General features: G+C 47.4%; 2 protein-coding genes and 1 long non-coding RNA gene across 3 annotated transcripts in view; 1 reads left to right on the top strand and 2 right to left on the bottom strand.

Moving 5' to 3' along the window:
- The window catches only part of LOC122945422 (radial spoke head 10 homolog B-like), a 35,730-nt gene extending 35,203 nt beyond the window's left edge, over positions 1-527 (top strand). Inside the window, exons 18-19 of the mRNA XM_044304493.1 lie at positions 31-211; positions 299-527. Coding sequence (XP_044160428.1) covers positions 31-211; positions 299-512 — 395 coding nt within the window. The 3' untranslated portion in view covers positions 513-527. The remainder of the gene's footprint in view (positions 1-30; positions 212-298) is intronic.
- LOC122945423 overlaps positions 1-9,988 on the bottom strand; it is a 41,333-nt gene extending 31,345 nt beyond the window's left edge. The window contains exon 1 of the long non-coding RNA XR_006391117.1: positions 9,947-9,988. This is a non-coding gene — a long non-coding RNA (uncharacterized LOC122945423). The remainder of the gene's footprint in view (positions 1-9,946) is intronic.
- A 7,109-nt stretch (positions 9,989-17,097) lies between these two features.
- LOC122944826 (vacuolar fusion protein CCZ1 homolog) overlaps positions 17,098-18,529 on the bottom strand; it is a 44,093-nt gene continuing 42,661 nt past the window's right edge. The window contains exon 16 of the mRNA XM_044303498.1: positions 17,098-17,415. Coding sequence (XP_044159433.1) covers positions 17,360-17,415 — 56 coding nt within the window. The 3' untranslated portion in view covers positions 17,098-17,359. The remainder of the gene's footprint in view (positions 17,416-18,529) is intronic.

Genomic DNA, 18,529 nt, shown 5'->3' with positions numbered 1-18,529 from the left:
ATAGGATTTCACTTACTGTTTTGTGTGCAGGGAAGGCCCAAAAGAAAATCATGACGGATAAATGGTTCTATCAGGTCGATGTGTTTTTCCAGAAAGTATTTTTTCCAGCCTATGAGAAAGCAGAACAACTGAAGGCAGAAATCCCCAAAAACAGAGCCCAGCAGGCCGAGCAGGCCCGACTACAGCAGATCCGGGAGGAGGAGGACGCACGGTAAACATGGCTGACTTATGTCTCTGGCAGTTTTGTATATAATATATATACCTTATTAACATACTATTACTTGCTTTATATGTGAAGACTAAAAGCACTAAAAGAAGAAGAGGAGGCCAAGAGGATGGAACAGATGGAGTTAGAGAAGATCGCTGCCATGTTGGAGGCCGTACAGGTATCTGATGATCAGGTCGACGAAAGCGGCCAGTGTCCTGTCCCAGCCAAGGAAGACGCTCCCCTCCCCCCGTCTACTGCCAGTACGAAGGCGACACCAGCAACAGGCAGAAAGAAGAAGAAATAATGATAGAAATTGTGAATAAACTCAGTAGTACAGTAGCTGTGGAGCAGATTATTATTTAAGCGCCATTCATTCCATAGCGCTGTACATATGATAAGCGGTGCACATACATAATACAGACAATTGCACTAATCATAAACAAAATGAGTTACAAACTGGTACAGAAGGAGAGAGGGCCCTGCCCGTGAGGCTTACAATCTACATGGTATGGGAGAAGGACACAGTAGGTGCGGGTTGAGTTGGTCATGGCGGTATAGAGGCAGCAGGGTCACTGGTTGTAGGCTTGTCTGAAGAGGTGGGTTTTCAGGTTTCTTTTGAAGGATTCCACTGTAGGTGAGAGTCTGATATGTTGGGGTAGCGAGTTCCAGAGTGTGGGGGATGCACAGGAGAAATCTTGGAGTCGATTGTGGGAAGAGGCGATAAGAGGAGAGGAGAGAAGGAGGTCTTGTGAGGATCGGAGAGTGCGTGTGGGGATGTATCGGGAAAGTAGCTCAGAGATGTAGGGAGGGGACAGGTTATGGATGGCCTTGTATGTGTTTGTCAGTACTTTGAAGTGGATTCGTTGGGCAATGGGGAGCCAGTGAAGGGATTGGCAGAGGGGAGAGGCAGAGGAGTAATAAGGTGAGAGGTGGATTAGTCGGGCAGCGGAGTTGAGGATAGATTGGAGGGGTGCGAGGTTGTTAGATGGAAGGCCACAGAGGAGAATATTGCAGTAGTCTAGGCGGGAGATAATGAGGGCATGTACGAGCATTTTCACAGATTCAAAGTTAAGGAAAGCACGGATGCGGGAGATGTTTTTGAGTTGGAGGCGGCAGGTGGTGGAAAGGGCTTGGATGTGCGGTCGGAAGGAAAGGGCAGAATCTAAGGTCACTCCAAGGCAGCGGGCTTTTTTGACTGGGGATAATGTGCAGCCATTGATCGTGATGGATAGGTCTGTTGGGGGGGTTGAACAAGATGGGGGAAAGATTATGAATTCTGTCTTATCCATGTTAAGTTTAAGAAAGCGAGAGGCGAAGAAGGATGATATAGAACATAGACATTGTGGGATTCTTGATAGTAAGGTGGTGATGTCTGGACCAGAAAGGTAGATTTGTGTGTCATCAGCATAGGAGTGATACTGAAATATCTATGAGCTGTCCCAGGCCAAAAGTGTAGATTGAGAAGAGCAGGGGTCATGGACAGAGCCTTGCGGGACACCAACAGAGAGGGCATGAGACGAGGAGGTGGTGCGGGAGTGGGAGACGCTAAACGTCCGGTCTGTGAGGTATGATGTGATCCAGGAGAGAGCTAGGTCAGTGATGCCAAGAGATGAGAGAGTTTGCAACAGAAGGGTGTGGTCAACAGTGTCGAAGGCAGAGGACAGGTCAAGGAGAAGAAGGAGGACAGAGTATTGTTTCTTGGTTTTGGCTGTCAGTAGGTCATTGGTGACTTTGGTAAGGGCAGTCTCGGTCGAGTGGTGGGTTCGGAAGCCGGATTGTAGGCGGTCAAAGAGGGAGCAAGAGGAGAGGTGGGAGGACAGTTCAGAATGGAGATTGCGATCTAATATGATGCATAGACATGTGTGTGCATTACAAAACATAGATGGCTTAAAAATGGGGCTCTCCCAGAATTTTTTCGTTGGGGTATGTTCACACGATCAGGATTTGATTCTACACCTAAGGCTACTTTCACACTTGCGTTCGGGGCTCCGCTTGTGAGTTCCGTTTGAAGGCTCTCACAAGCGGCCCCCGAACGCATCCGTTCAGCCCTAATGCATTCTGAGTGGATGCGGATCCGCTCAGAATGCATCAGTCTGGCAGCGTTTGGCCTCCGCTCCGCTCAGCTGTCCGCCTGGCCGTGCGGAGGCAAACGGATCCGTCCAGACTTACAATGTAAGTCAATGGGGACGGATCCGTTTGAATTTGACACAATATGGCTAAATTTTCAAATGGATCCGTCCCCCATTGACTTTCAATGTAAAGTCTGGACGGATCAGTCTGAAGCTACTTTCACACTTAGGCCTCTTTCACACGGGCGTCAGTTTTTCTTTCCCGGATAAGGTGCAGGTGCAGGTGCGTTGCGGGAAAATGCGCGATTTTTCAGCGCGAGTGCAAAACATTGTCATGCGTTGCACTCGCGTGAGAAAAATCGCACATGTTTGGGAAGCCCGGCATCTCCTTGTGTCTCCTCTGCTGAACAGGACCTGGGGTGAGCTGCTGCATTAAATAGAGGTTAAGGACCTTCGATGACGTCACTCCGGTCATCACATGGTACGTCACATGATCTTTTACCATGGTGATTCACCATGGTAAAAGACCATGTGATGACCGGAGTGACGTCATCAAAGGTCCTTAACCTCTATTTAATGCAGCAGCTCACCCCAGGTCCTGTTCAGCGCAGAGGAGACACAAGGAGATGCCGGGCTTCGCGATCAAGTGGACTAAGGTGAGTTAAAAATGTTTTTATTTTTTTTTAACCCCTCTAGCGCTGTTTTACTATGCATTCTGTATTCAGAATGCTATTATTTTCCCTTATAACCATGTTATAAGGGAAAATAATAATGATCGGGTCTCCATCCCGATCGTCTCCTAGCAACCGTGCGTGAAAATCGCACCGCATCCGGACTTGCTTGCGGATGCTATGCGATTTTCACGCTTCCCATTTACTTCTATGGGGCCTGCATTGCGTGAAAATCGGACAATATAGAGCATGCTGCGATTTTCACTCAACGCACAAGTGATGCGTGAAAATCACCGCTCATGTGCACAGCCCCATAGAAATGAATGGGTCAGGATTCAGTGCGGGTGCAATACGTTCACCGCACCCGCACGGAAAACTCGCCCCGTGTGAAAGGGGCCTTAGAATTCTTTCTACAATATAATGCAGATGGATCTGTTCTGAACGGATCCCATCGTCTGCATTATATGAGCGGATTTGTCTGGGCGGATCCGCTCTGAACGCAAGTGTGAAAGTAGCTTAAATCATGTTCAGATCCTCTGACTTTCCACAAGCTGCGCAAGTGAATGGGCTATTTTTATTTAATTTTTTTATAATTAATGTGCTGTGGATTTTAAAATCTGCCGATTCTGCAGGGAAAACCCACAGTTTACAGCGCGTTCCTACGCGCTGTAAAACGCTCAACAGGCAAGAACCAATGATTCCCTATGGGAATGGTTCTCACCTGAGCGTTTTACAGCGCGTACGATCGCGCTTTAAAATGCCTGACGCCCCAAGAAGTACAGGAGCTTCTTTGGGGCGTCTTGTCGCGCGTTCCCATACATAGACTTCAGCGGGAACGCGCGACAATAGGCGTTCGCTTGCACAGGAGCCGCGTATGTGAGACACCCGTAGAATCGCGCATACAGAGCGCGACATCCCGAACGCTCAGGTCTGAACCCAGGGTAAAAGGTTCGCCACTACTGTTATAGAGGAATCATTATTATAGACGGAGGTCCCTCCATTCAAGACCCCCCAAAATAGAGCATCTCTAGTGCTGGAGGACTCGGCTTGTCTTTGCATTATATTACACTGCGACTTTTGGCCATGTGAAATTAAGATAGCAAATACTGTGCTTCTAGTCGCCGCTAGTGATAGTGAGCGCAGTCGCACAGAATTCCGGCAGGGTTGGATTTCTGCTGACTGACTGGTCATGTCACCTTTCGTGTCGGAATGAAACCACATTCACTGGGGCACATTTACTAAGACCAGCTTTTTACGCCAGTCTTAGTTTCCCCCTCTGCGCTGCCGCTAGATACGTCTAATTTATAGCGAGGCCTGCACCTCGTCATAAATTAGGAGCATCTGTGGCAGGCCTAATGGAAGTAAATTTGCCACACGCAAGGTGTTTCCAAGTTATATGGTCTTTATTGCATCACAAAGTATATATTATTAGGATGCGTTTCGGCCCATTCAGCCTTCGTTACACTGTACTGTGCCTTAAAAGTGTCGCAAGTCCATTAGTAAATGTGCCCCCCTAACTTTAGCCTTAGTGTCACAATGCAACATGCTGCAACTCAGACATGACAATTGCAGAAAAAATCCAGACATGATGATTTTGTGTCGCAGGTCACATGTCACGCGAAATTTCTCCTCTATTGACTTTAATGGAAATCACACGCACAGCTCGGCTGTGAAGACAAATCACGGTGCTAAAATAACCGCTACAGCAAGTTGTAGACAAGTTGCACATATGTTTTTTGCAACGTGTCGCTATGTAGCCATACCCTTACATGGGATCTGTGTAAGGCTACTTTCGCACTAGCGTTAATATTTTACAGTATTGAGATCCATCATAGGGTCTCAATACCGGAAAAAAGCGCTTCCATTTTGTCCTCATTGTCAGTGGGGACAAAACGTAACTGAACAGAACGGAATGCTCCAAAATGCATTCTGTTCCGTGTGGTTACCGTCTCATACTGGAGAGCAAACCACAGCAATCGTCATGGGATGCGGATCAAGACGGATCAGTCATGACCCACAATACAAGTTAATGGGGACGGATCCGTTTTCTCTGACACAATAGAAAACGGATCCGTCCCCCATTGACTTTCAATGGTGTTCAAGACAGATCCATATTGGCTATGTTAAAGATAATACAAATGGATCCGTTCTGAACTGATGTAGACGGTTGTATTATCAGTAAGGCCCCTTTCACACGGGCGAGTATTCCGCGCGGATGCGATGCGTGAGGTGAACGCATTGCACCCGCACTGAATCATGACCCATTCATTTCTATGGGGCTGTGCACACGAGTGGTGATTTTCACTCATCACTTGTGCATTGCGTGAAAATCGCAGCATGCTCCTCTTTGTGCGTTTTTCACGTAACGCAGGCCCCATAGAAATGAATGGGGTTGCGTGAAAATCGCAAGCATCCGCAAGCAAGTGCTGATGCGGTGCGATTTTCACGCACGGTTGCTAGGAGACGATCGGGATGGAGACCCGATCATTATTATTTTCCCTTATAACATGGTTATAAGGGAAAATAATAGCATTCTGAATACAGAATGCATAGTACAATAGCGCTGGAGGGGATAAAAAAAAATATATATAAATTTAACTCGCCTTAATCCACTTGATCGTGCAGCCCGGCTTCCCTTCTGTCTTCTTTTTTGCTGTGTGCAGGAAAATGACCTGTGGTGACGTCACTCAGGTCATCACATGATCCGTCACATGATCTTTTACCATGGTGATGGATCATGTGATGGACCATGTGATGACCGGAGTGACGTCACCACAGGTCCTTTTCCTGCACACAGCAAAGAAGAAGACAGAAGAGAAGCCGGGCTGCGCAATCAAGTGGATTAAGGGGAGTTAAAAAAATATATATATTTAACCCCTCCAGCACTATTATACTATGCATTCTGTATTCAGAATGCTATTATTTCCCCTTATAACCATGTTATAAGGGAAAATAATACAATCTACAGAATACCTAACCCAAACCCAAACTTCTGTGAAGAAGTTCGGGTTTGGGTACCAAACATCAAGATTTTTCTCACACGCGTGCAAAACGCATTACAATGTTTTGCACTCGCGCAGAAAAATCACGCATGTTCCCGCAAGCCCATGTGAAAGAGGCCTAACGGAAGCGTTTTTGCTGAACCCTGCCGGATCCAGTAAAAACTCTTGTGTGAAAGTACCCTAATGCTTCATACCTTGGAACCGAACCAGAGTTCGGGAAGTTTTTTTTTACAGTAGATTTATGACGTTACGGAGAGCTCGCTCCGTACAGTATTCAAAAAAAGTATTATGCAAATCAGCTTTGGATGTTTTCATTCGAAGTCGATTCGCTCATCCCTAGTCTCAGCAGCAGGACACTCTGCGGACAGCTAGCTTCTTGATGGGGGACCCCATGATCAGGTAAGAACCTTATGTACATTTTTGGGTGCAGTCAGTTTTGGGCAGTGAGAAGACAAGATAATTATGAAGACAGAGACCCTGTAAGAATGGGAGAGGTAGGGGGGCTCCGAACATAGAAACACTTTCCCTAATAATACTTGGAACATCACTCCGGGAACAGCTGCCAAATGAAGAGCTTCAGCTGTCCTGGGATGAAGCTGACAAGCACAAACTTACACAAAACGCAGCGCCCAGCTATTTTACACATTATCGCCATTTGCCGAGGCAGGGGGCTCATATTTGAACTATGTGGCACAAGCATGATAAATACGGTTGTCCCCTGGTGCAATAGACATGTCAGCTTTATTTCTGACTAGCTGTAAATGCACAAGTGTGAAGATCCGGTTACCACCTGTACGAACTCCATCACTCAGCGCGTATACTCTGATCCGCAAAAGTCTTCACACCGCACTTATACGGTCATAAGGGACTATCAGATACACTTTATTAAAGTGAGCACGAAACGTAATTCAGCCCGGGGACCTTGGCGACTGCCTATGTAGTCAGGTCTTTGAGGATTAATTAATAAATAAAAATCACGCTCATCAGTTTTTTTTTTTAGAGTGCGATTAGACCGGCGTACTGGATTATCCTGTCACTATTTAGCATAGTTTTTATAAAGAGTCGCACAGCAGGTGATGAATAAGGCGACGCGTCTTTGTGTTCATCAGGGGCGCAGGCGGATCGTGTGCAATTAGACCACTCGTTGGACGGCTCACAAATTAGGTGCAAGATTGCAGCTAGAAAGTCGCATATTCGTTAAAAAAAAATGTCTCATTTTAGATAATAAACAGTCGCAGCCAAATAGACGTTTTATATTTCTGAAAAGGCGCGCGTCTACCAGAAGATTTAAATACATTTTTTAATAAAAAAGCCACCCCTGGAGTGGAGTAAAAATGAGAAAGTTTTTGCACCTAATTTATGCGTTAAAAAGGTGCACCTATATAAAGAGGCCAAAAAAGGCATAAAAATAAACGCCGCCAGCATCAGTCTTAGGCCCCCTGCACACGAACGTGTGCTTCCCGTTGCTGTATTGCGGGCAATCCACGGGTGGCATTCCGCATCATGGATGCGGACCCATTCACTTGAATGGGTGCGCAAATCCAGAGGTGCGGAACGGAACCCTACAAAAGCACTACGGAGTGCTTCCGTGGGGGGTTTCGTCTCGTACTTCCGTTCCACCAAAAGATAGAACATGTCCTAACTTTTTGCAGAACGGCCGGATCGCGGACCCATTAAAGTGAATGGGTCCGCGATCTGCTGCGGCTGCCCCACGGACTGTGTTCGTTTATTGCGGTCCGCATTTTGTGGGCCGCAGCACAACCACGGGGTGCACACATTCGTGTGCAGGGGGCCTTAGGCTACATGCACACGACCGTATGTGTTTTGCAGTCCGCAAAAAAAAAAAAAAAAAAAAAAAAAAGAGATGACGTTCCCTATGGCATCAGGTTTTTTTTTTGCGGGGCAACGGAACGGACATACTGATGCAGACAGCACACGGTGTGCTGTCCGTGGTTTTGCGGACCCATTGAAATTATTGTAGCCTTAAAGGGGTTCTGCAGTTTGACCCCCGCCGATCAGCTGTTTGTGAAGGCAGCGGCACTCCAGCAGCGCCGCGGCCTTCTCACTGTTTACCGCAAGCCCAGTGACGTCACGACTAGTATCAACTTGCCTGGGCACGGCTAAGCTCTGTTAACTTGAACGGAGCTTAGCCGCGCCCAGGCAAGTTGATACTAGTCGTGACAGTGAGAAGGCCGCGGCTTTGCTGGAGCGCCGCTGCCTTCTCAAACAGCTGATCGGCGAGGGTCCCGGGTGTCGGACCCCCGCCGATCAGAGGATAGATCATCAGTTTAAGCAAACTGCAGAACCCCTTTAAACTGGAAATTGTCAAAAGGGCACATGCTTCCAAAACAGGCGCACTTTCATTAGTAAATGCGCCTAAAAAAAAAAGAAAGGAAAAATTGGACTAATAAATGACCCCGTATCTCATAATATTTTTGGCACAAATCTCGCAAAGTCTGTGCCCTAGAAACTGAAATGTACAGCAGCTAGGAACTGGCGCAATTAGTTTTTTCCTTGCATAATTAATGTTAAAGGGGTTTGTCCATTTTTTATGTTATTGATGACCTATCCTCAAGATAGGTCATCAGTATCAGACCGGTGGGAGTCCTACTCCTGGCACCCCCGCCGATCAGCTGTTTGAAGAGGTTCATGCAAGTGCCTCAATGTTTATCTGCATGCCGTGTGCGTTGAAGCGGAGGTGCAGTGTAATTACAACCTCCACTCATTGGGGCGAGCAGTTGTAATTACACTGTGCTACCACTACAGTGCAGGTGGCATGCAGATAAACATTGGAAGAGTATGCAGCGCTCGCACGAGCATGGCGGCCCATTCAAATTGTTGATCCGCAACACCATATGGTTGTGTGCTAGAGGCCTAAGGCCTCGTTCACATTTACATTTGAAGTACGTAAAAAATAATTTATGCGTGAAAGTACCTTGTGTCGTTCGTATTCCATGGACACTGATCAGCTGAAAAATAATTTCTAGAGCCAATTTCTCCTAAGGACTCATGCCCACGACAGTGTGCCTGCCTGGCCCGTCTTGCGGCCCGCAAAATATGGGACCCGGCAGTTCTGGCACTGCATCATGGATGCGGCCCATTCACTTGAATAGGTCCGCAATCCGGAAGGTCAGTGCAGAAAGGAAGCAATGAACCAAACGGAAGGACTACGGAGAGCTTCCTTGGGGATTCTGTTCGTGTCTCCGCACCACAAAAAAGTAGTGCATGCACGCACTACTTTTTTGCGGTGTGGATCGCGGACCCTATTCAAGTGAATGGGTCCGCAATCCGCATGTGGCGGCCCCACGGTCGGTGCCCATGCATTGCAGACTGTAATTTGTGGTCTGCAGCCTAATAGTGAAAAATGTACCAAACACAGATGCCATCCGTGTTGTGATATTTATGGACCCATAGACTGTAATGGGCACCACGGACTCTGATTTTTTTTTTTTCACCCACCCACAGTCAGTAAAAATAATGAAAAAAAATAAAGAAAAATACTGATATGTGAACAGACATTAAAATCAATGGGTACGTGTGGAAATGTGAACGAGGCCTGATGCAGCACTGAGGTCTTGGAGGGGACTTTTTTTAAGCAGCAATCTGATGCTATTGGAAACGTCCCCACTTTTTGTGCTAGTTATGATAAATGTAAGTCCTGAAGAACTCATATACACGAGTACTGTGCGGTCTGCGAGTCCGCACAACCAACGTGTATCGGACTTCACAGTAATTGTGCGATTTTATCATGACTTTAGGTGGTGCAGTTATTTTCCAATAAAAATATACAGTAGTATAATAAAAAGCCACATGATTACAATAGATATACAGTATACATTGACGTAACAACCAGAATGAGAACACGCTGCATTCAGAGAACTGGGACATGAAAACAGGTGGTTTTTTTTACTAAAAGGAAAACAAAAAATAGTCTAAAATTTTCACTGTGTGACATACCGATACTAGTTAAAAAAAAAAAAAAACAACATTGCTTACCGGTAATTGTTTTTCTCGATACCCATGACGGCACCCCATGCGACCAGGGACCTCCCATCCGGGACAGGAAACCTGAGAAGATAAAAGGTTCACACCCCCACCAAGCACCAGTGATAGTAATAAACAGTACTCCGGAGGTGAATACACGTAAGAAAGAAAGAGAGAGAGAGATCCAATATGGTACATTATATCTCTACAATACTCAAGAGAGAACCCTCAGAAACCTATAGGCAGTAGCGGGCTACTCCGCATGTAACCTAATAAGGGGGAACTAAGCCCATTAGCTCCCTTTTTTTTTTTTTTTTTTTTTTATATATATAGGGAAGGGAAAATTTTGGGGGTGCCGTCATGGGTATCGAGAAAAACAATTACCGGTAAGCAATGTTGTTTTCCCCTCACCCATGACGGCACCCCATGCGAGATAGACTATTAATGAGAACTAGGGGGGGGACAACCGCCTGAAGCACCTTTCTACCAAAGGCGGAATCCGTATGAAGTTGGAGCCTGTAATGCTTCAAAAAGGTATGTTGAGAGCTCCAAGTTGCTGCTCTACAAATTTGAGCCAGGGAGGCATCCGCCCTCTCGGCCCAGGACGTAGCTACCGCTCGGGTGGAGTGGGCTCCGAACCCTGAAGGGGGCGAGAGACCCTGCGCTAAATAGGCTTCGGAAATGGCCCTTTTCACCCATCTAGCAATAACTGCCGTGGATACTTTCCGCCCCTTATTCCTACCCCAAAACTGAATAAGAAGGTTTTCTTCCAACCTCCAAGCCGAGGTAGACTCTAAATAGGCAAGCAGACATCTTTTGACGTCCAGGCAATGATACTCCCTTTCTAAACTATTAGAGGGATTAGGGCAAAAGGATGGAAGGATAACATCCTGACTTCTATGGAAGTCCGAGACCACCTTTGGCTGGAAGGACGGGAGAGGCCTAATAATAACCTTGTCATCCAAGACCTGGGTATAAGGAGGAAAGGCCGAGAAAGCTTGTATCTCTGAGATTCTCCTAGCTGAAGTAATGGCCAGTAAAAAGGACATCTTAAAGGAGAGCATGTCTATGGGTATGTCAGACAAGGGCTCAAAAGGTTTCTGTGACAGGGCCGTCAAGACCGTGTTTAGGTCCCAAGGAGGGGACAAGGGTCTTATCGAAGGGCGAATCCTGGAGGCTGCTGACAGAAACCTTTTAATCCAAGGGTGCAGGGCCAACTGAGAATCGAAGAAGTAACTCAAGGCTGCCACATGTACTCTTAGGGTGGAAGCCCTAAGCCCCTTATCCAAGCCAGCTTGTAGAAAGTCTAGGACCCTAGAGACATTTGGAGGAGAGAAGGGGTCAGGACTGATCCCTAAAAAGGAGGAAAAGACTTCCCAAATCTTATTATATTTTTTGGCTGTGGTGGCTTTCCTACTTCCCAACATAGTGGATACTACAGATTGGGATAGACCCCGGCCTAACCAAATCTCCCTCTCAGCCTCCATGCTGCCAGATGCAAAATTTCTGGATTGGGATGCAGGATCGGGCCCTGATATAATAGATCCTCCCGAGGGGGCAGTATCCAAGGGGGGGCTATTGCTAGGTCTAGGAGGCTGGAGTACCAGGACCTTTTCGGCCACACTGGGGCCACTAAGGTAATTGTCGATTTCTCCCTCTGGACTTTTTTCAGAACCTGCGGGATTATGGAAAACGGAGGGAAGGCGTAACCCTCCTCCTGAGACCAGTTTTGTGCCAAACCGTCCAAAGCTGTTGGATCGTCCAGACGATTTATGGAGAAGAACCTTTCCACTTTCCTGTTCTTCCTGGAGGCAAACAGGTCGACCGTGGGGAGGCCGAATCTCTGCGTTACCTGGGAGAAGACCTCTGGGTTTAGGCACCAGTCTCCCTGTTTTAGCTGGGTGCGACTCAGAAAATCGGCTACTATGTTGTCCTTTCCTTTTATGTGGACTGCCGACAGAGATAGATGTTTCTGTTCTGCTAACTGAAAAATCTGGTGACAGAGTATTGCCAGAGAAGGTACCCTTGTACCGCCTTGATGGTTGATGTATGCCACTGTAGTTAAGTTGTCCGAATATAAAATTATGTTCCTGAAGGATATGCCCGGAGCTATCGCTCTTAGGGCCATCTCTACTGCTTTTAACTCTTTGAAGTTTGAGGTGGCTTTCCTGGTCTTCAAATCCCACCTCCCTTGCCAACCTTTGTTCTCCGAGTGGGCCCCCCAACCCCACGGGCTGGCATCCGTTGTTAATACTATCGGATCCTGAAAGGACCATGGTACTCCAGCTGAGAGATTCTCTGTCACAGTCCACCAAAGGAGAGATACTCTCGCTTCTGCGGATAAGTGGAAAATCCGGTCCAATGACTGCTTGCGGCCGTCCCATTGGCGCAGGATGCATGATTGTAGCTTCCTTGTGTGGGCCTGCGCATATAGGACCGCTGGAAAGGTTGCTGTCAGGTGGCCCAGCACCGCCATTGCCCTCCTGAACGAGCAGAGGTAGGATCTGAAAAGATCCCAAACATGCTCCCTGATGGAGAATATCTTGGCGGACGGGAGGAAGGACTTTTCTACTCGGGAGTCTAACAGGATGCCTAAAAATACACAGTTCTGAGATGGTGTTAGGCAAGACTTTACCCAATTTATTTTCCAGCCCAAGCTCTTTAACAGGGCGCAGGAAACTTCGATGTTTTGAACCAGGCCTTCTTTGGTCTGGGAAATAAACAGGAAGTCGTCTAAGTATGGCAGCACCGGAACTCCTGACAACCTCAGAAAGGAGACAACTTCCGCAATCACTTTGGTGAAGATTCTGGGGGCTTGAGAAACCCCAAACGGCAGGGCTCTGTATTGCAGGTGCAGACATTCCCCCTGAACCCAGACTGCTGTCCTCAAATATTTTTGGGGGGACACATGAATTGGCACGTGGTAGTACGCGTCTTCTAAGTCCAGAGTCGCCATCCAGCAATCCCTTGATAGGAGATCTATGGCCGATCTTATGGTCTCCATACGAAATCTTTTGTAGCTGAGGGATCTGTTTAACTTCTTCAGGTTCAGGATTACCCGGAAGGAGCCGTTGGGTTTTTTCACTAAAAAAAGAGGGGAGTAAAACCCCCTGCCCTTCTCTGCCTGCGGAACCGGGACAACCACCCCTTTTTGCAGAAGCAGCCGGATCTCCGATTCTAAGGCTTGTCTTTTGACTGGATCCTTGGGGTAATCTGTCAGAATGAACGAATCCCGGGGATGGGACAGGAGCTCCAGTCAGAACCCCTCTCCAATCCCTCCCAAGATCCAGCCGTTCTTGGTTATGTTTTTCCAGGCTGGGAGAAAGAGAGACAACCTTCCCCCTACCTGGGGTTCGGCGTCATTGCTTATCTTTGGGTCTTGTATCCTGGGATTTAAAAAGGAAACCTCCGGATTTCTTAGGAAATTTATCCTTTTCCCTTCTATCATACTGCCTACCCTTTTGCCTTTTACCTTGGTATCTACGAAAAAAGGGGGGGCGTTGAGGAGCTGGAAACCCCTTCTTTTTGTCTGAGGCCTTTTCAAGTATATCATCGAGGGAAGATCCAAAGAGCCTGTCACCCTCACAGGGGATAGAGCATAACCTAGCTTTAGAACCCTGATCAGCTTTCCAGGACTTCAGCCAAATAGCTCTTCTAGCCGCATTGGACATAGCGGATGATCTGGCTGAGAACCTTACTATATCCGTGGAGGCATCGGCTAAAAAATCGACGGCCTTAAAAAATGTGGGAAGGGAGGCCAAAACCTCTTCTCTTGGCTTCTTCTCACTGAGATGCTGTTCTAGCTGTTCCAGCCAGATATGCAGTGACCTAGAGACCCATGACGCTGCAACCGCTGGTCTCAAGCAGGTAGAGGATGATTCCCAGGCCTTTTTTAAATAAAAATCCGCTTTTTTATCCAGAGGATCAGACAGGCTACCTAGATCATCAAACGGTAGCGCAGATTTTTTAGCAATCTTCGCCACCGGAGCGTCAACCGTAGGGGCCTTGTCCCAGCAGGCTGCTACTTTCTCATCAAAAGGATATTTCCTTTTGACGGAGCTTGGGATGAAAAACTTCCTATCAGGATTCTTCCATTCTTTTTTAATTAATGCCTGAACGTTCTCGTGAATGGTGAAAACCCTCTGCTTTCTGGGACCTAACCCCTGAAAGGCAACGTCTGCTGTTGACTTAGCCTGTTTCGCTTCTTCTAGCTGCATAGTTGCTCTGACTGCTTTAAGGAGGTTTTGGGTATCCTCAGGGTGAGAAATAGGAACCCCCTGTTTCTTCCTCTGCTGACGAAGCAGCGTCATTAGAGAGTAACTGGCCTGCTTCTCTCTCCTCCACGTCAGACTGGTCTATATCCGAATCCCTAATATCCGGAGATTTTCCGGAGACCTGCGGGCGATTTTACTCAAGGATCTTAAGGAGGCTTTCACCTCAGATCTTATTAAAGATCGCATATTCCTAGAAAGGCTCTGGGATTCCTCCATCCACCAATTTATCGATGCATGGGGTGCATAACGGTTTAGAATAGGAGGAAGCTAGGGGGGCCTTACATCCTGCACACTCCTTATGCTTCGTCTTAGAGGCCGCTTTTTTGGGGGTCTTTGCCACCTACACAAATCAAGCAGATAACACCCCATTAGTAAGAAAAAGGTACATCTTACCAAAGATCCTTTTCTTTTTAGCCCCCACTCCTCAGGACTAGTACCGGACTCGCGGGCCTTGAGGGTTCCAGGGGTTCGGCGCGTCCATCTGCAGGCTCTGACATCCTTGCTGGACCAAGAGCTTCTTCAGCACCACACTGTGTGCCACATCAGCCGGCTGGGTTCCCCCCCCTCTGCCCCATTTATAGTTTAAGGACGCGCCGGGGCACACATCGGTGCTGAGCCCGGCTTCCGGGTCAAGCCCCGCCCCCCCGCGTCAGGGCGCGCGCATGCGCAGACGCCCCCTCTGACGCCGACAGGAAGACGGGCAACCCCGGAAGTAAGGAGGGAAGCCGCCTGAACACGGCCATAGCGGCTCCCTCAGGCCAGCGCCGGAATGTGGGGGAAAGGAGCCCAGACTTACAGGCAGCAGCCCCGGAGAGCATAACGCCACCTGGGGGAGGCCACCCACCGGATAAGAACCTGGGCCTCCCCCCGACTGCAGGTGAGAACCGACGTGAAGTCTTCCCAGGGACTTCCTATCCGGAGGACAGGAAACCTGAACTGGTGCTTGGTGGGGGTGTGAACCTTTTATCTTCTCAGGTTTCCTGTCCCGGATGGGAGGTCCCTGGTCGCATGGGGTGCCGTCATGGGTGAGGGGAAAAAAAGTTTAATGTCATTACTCTCCTGCACATAAATACCAATCATATCCACTAGATGGCGATAGTGTCACACACTCAATAATTCAATTAGAATAGCCACAATGCACTGCCAATGCAAATCTAACACTATTTAGAGGAAATCTGTCACTAGGAAATTCACTGTCAGACCAGGTACCATGTCTTGTAGGGCTAGCTCAGCTGAAAGGAATGATTCCTTTCATTTAGTGATCTGTTGCATCAAAAGTACTTTTAATTTTTATATGCAGATATTAGCAGTTAAGTGCATCAAGGGCAGGCCCAAGCTACTCTGTGCACCCTCGCTCCCCCCTGCTTCGTCTGCCAGCCCCTCGTTGTTTATCCCCTGCTTTCTTCACAGTGCCACAGAGTTAAAGGGCATCTGTCAGCAGATTAGTACCTATTGGTGTTGGTCCCATGTGGCCGTATATATATAAAATTCATTTTTTTCAGCGAACATGAGACCAACACAGATGCCTTCAGCTGCCAAGTGCACATGTAACAGGTCAGCCAGTGTCATAGGTGCAAATCTGCTGATAGAGGCCCTTTAAATGATTAGATCTCCACTGCTTGCCTGCTTCTAAGGCCTCATGCACACGACCGTTGTGTGTTTTGCGGTCCACAAATTGCGGATCTGCAAAACACGGATGGCGTCCGTGTGCGTTGCGCAATTTGCGGAACGGCACGGACAGCCATTGATATAACTGCCTATTCTTGTCCGCAAAACGGACAAGAATAGGACAGGTTATATTATTTTTGCGGACCACGGAACAGAGCAACGGATGTGGACAGCACACGGAGTGTTGTCCGCATCTTTTGCAGCCCCATTGAAGTGAACGGGTCCGCATCCAAGCCGCAAAAATTGTGGCTCGGATGTGGACCAAAACAACGGTCGTGTGCATGAGGCCTAACCTTGTGAAATTCCAGGAGAGCACTGGAACTGGTGTAGGGAGTCTTATGGGCCAGGCAATGCTTCCTAGGAAAAGGATATGTCTCTGTAGTGCCACCTAGTGGGAGTGCTACCCTATTGTAAAATGTTCCACCCTTTAAAGGGCATCTGTACCTATGAAACTGGTGCCATGTTCATATGTGCCCGCATTGCTGAGAAAAACGATGTTTTAATAGATGCAAATGAGCCTCTAGGAGCAACAGGGGCGTTGCCATTACACCTAGAGTCTCTGCTCTCCCTGCACTTCGACAGGGCCAGGCAGTGAAAACATCATAATACCTGGTCCTGTCAATCAAAGTGCAGAGGGTGCGGCAGTTGGAGAGGACAGAGCAACTAGCTGTAACAGCAACGCCCCCGTTGCACCTAGAGGCTCATTTGCATATATTAAAGCATCATTTTTCTCAGCGATGCGGCCACATATGAACATGGGACCAACACAGATGCCTTCAGCTGCCAAGTGCACATGTAACAGGTCAGCCAGTGTCATAGGTACAAATCTGCTGACAGATGCCCTTTAACAGGTTTTGCAACATGATGAAGGGTATTAGCTAAATCAAGATTTTTTTTTAAAAGACCTACCTGTGGCTTCTGTTTACAATGGAACCTACAATGCCCTGCTGGATCCCTCACACAGCGGATACAAGTGGCACCTGAAGGATAATGGGCTCCGCTTGGTTCCGCAGGGTGTTTGTCATTTTGATGGGAACAAATACCCTCTGCGGATCCATGAAACGTGATGGAATCTGTAGGCTCCGATGCAGATGCAGACAGAACCTTACCTACCCTCTACAGGTGCCAGACTGGATTACCGGACGTTGGATAAAAGAAATTGGAGAAACCAACCAGTACAAGGAAAAAAAAGGAAGAGTGGAGGCCGGACAATTAAAAGTATAACAATGATTAGTGGGTTTATTAGCGGCAGTCATATCCATGTAACAGAAATGGAATGAAGATGATCCAAGTCGAGCTCTGATAAATAGTTAAAATCTAAAAATGGTCGGATCGTTGGGTCTACGGGTAGAAAGTAGATTCTTACAAGGCAAGTATTGCCTTACAACAGTCATTCCAGTCAATAATATGACTGATATTCTGTCCATGCTGAACAAAATGGCTGTCACGGGCCGTCTCAGACATCATCAATGCTCCCGTCTTGTTAATCCAGGAAGAAGATGTTGTTGAATTGTGTCGCACACAGCTTCTTGATTTCATCTGAAAATGAGAGCGGAGAAAAGGGAGGTTAGATATGAAAAGCGGAAACGCAGATTTACTGCTGGTTCATGTATTCCATGTCAACAAATTATTTCATAAAGAACTTCTGTCGCTTTAAAACAGTACAAACAGCCATGATTGATGTAAAAAATGAAAATCAGACATCACATAGTACATGACAATTTTTTCCAACAAAGCTAGAACCAGCCCTGTACCTCACATGGATCCAGAGATCTCCACATTCACTGCTCCGATTGTTCTTCTAGATTTATATCAAGCTGACAGCTCAGGGGACGTGTCCTTTCTGCTGTTGCTCTTTCCCACAGCCTCTAACCGTGAACATGGCTGGTGACAGTTGAAGATTTAAACTGAGCGCGTGCGACCACCTCAGTGAGGTGGATAAGAAATAAGGAAAGGAACAAACAGCAGATGGCGCTACACAGATACATTATATTGAATAAATCAGTAGCTATACAATTTTTTTTTTATGACATGGAATTATAAAAGTATTCAGATCCAGGTGCTGGTTTGAAACACGTGGGTGGCGCAACCCCCCTAATAATCTTTATATAGCGCCAACATATTAAGCAGCGCTTTACAAATCAGTAGCCTCGTGTACAAACAAAATCATAAATGACAACACGTCGTCAATGAGAACAGGAACGAGGGCTCGCAAAAGCTTACGATCTATGAGGGGATATGGGTGGCACAATGGTCTTCACGTGAATCCACCATCATAGGATTGCATATGTATGCATGTAATTAAATCAACATACGCCAGCCAAGCCGTTGAGTGGTAAAGCGCCGATGAACGGACTAGATTCCAGCTTCCAATGATCCACAATATAAATGTGCAGCACTCAAGGTTTAAAGGGAACCTGTCACCGGGATTTGGTGTATAAGGCCGAATGCACACGGCCGTGTTCCGTGGCCGAGAGCAGCCCGGCATACCACGGACCGGATTCCTGTTCAGAGCAGGAGCGCACGGCGTCATTGGTTGCTATGACACCGTGCGCTTCATGTCGCTGCTGCACTACAGTAATACACTATACGAGTGTATTACTGTAGTGCAGTGGCGGCATGAAGCGCACGGCGTCATAGCAACCAATGACGC

The sequence above is a fragment of the Bufo gargarizans genome, chromosome 8, assembly GCF_014858855.1.
Source record: "Bufo gargarizans isolate SCDJY-AF-19 chromosome 8, ASM1485885v1, whole genome shotgun sequence".
Classification (NCBI taxonomy): domain Eukaryota; kingdom Metazoa; phylum Chordata; class Amphibia; order Anura; family Bufonidae; genus Bufo; species Bufo gargarizans.
This window is presented reverse-complemented; position numbering and strand designations above follow the sequence as displayed.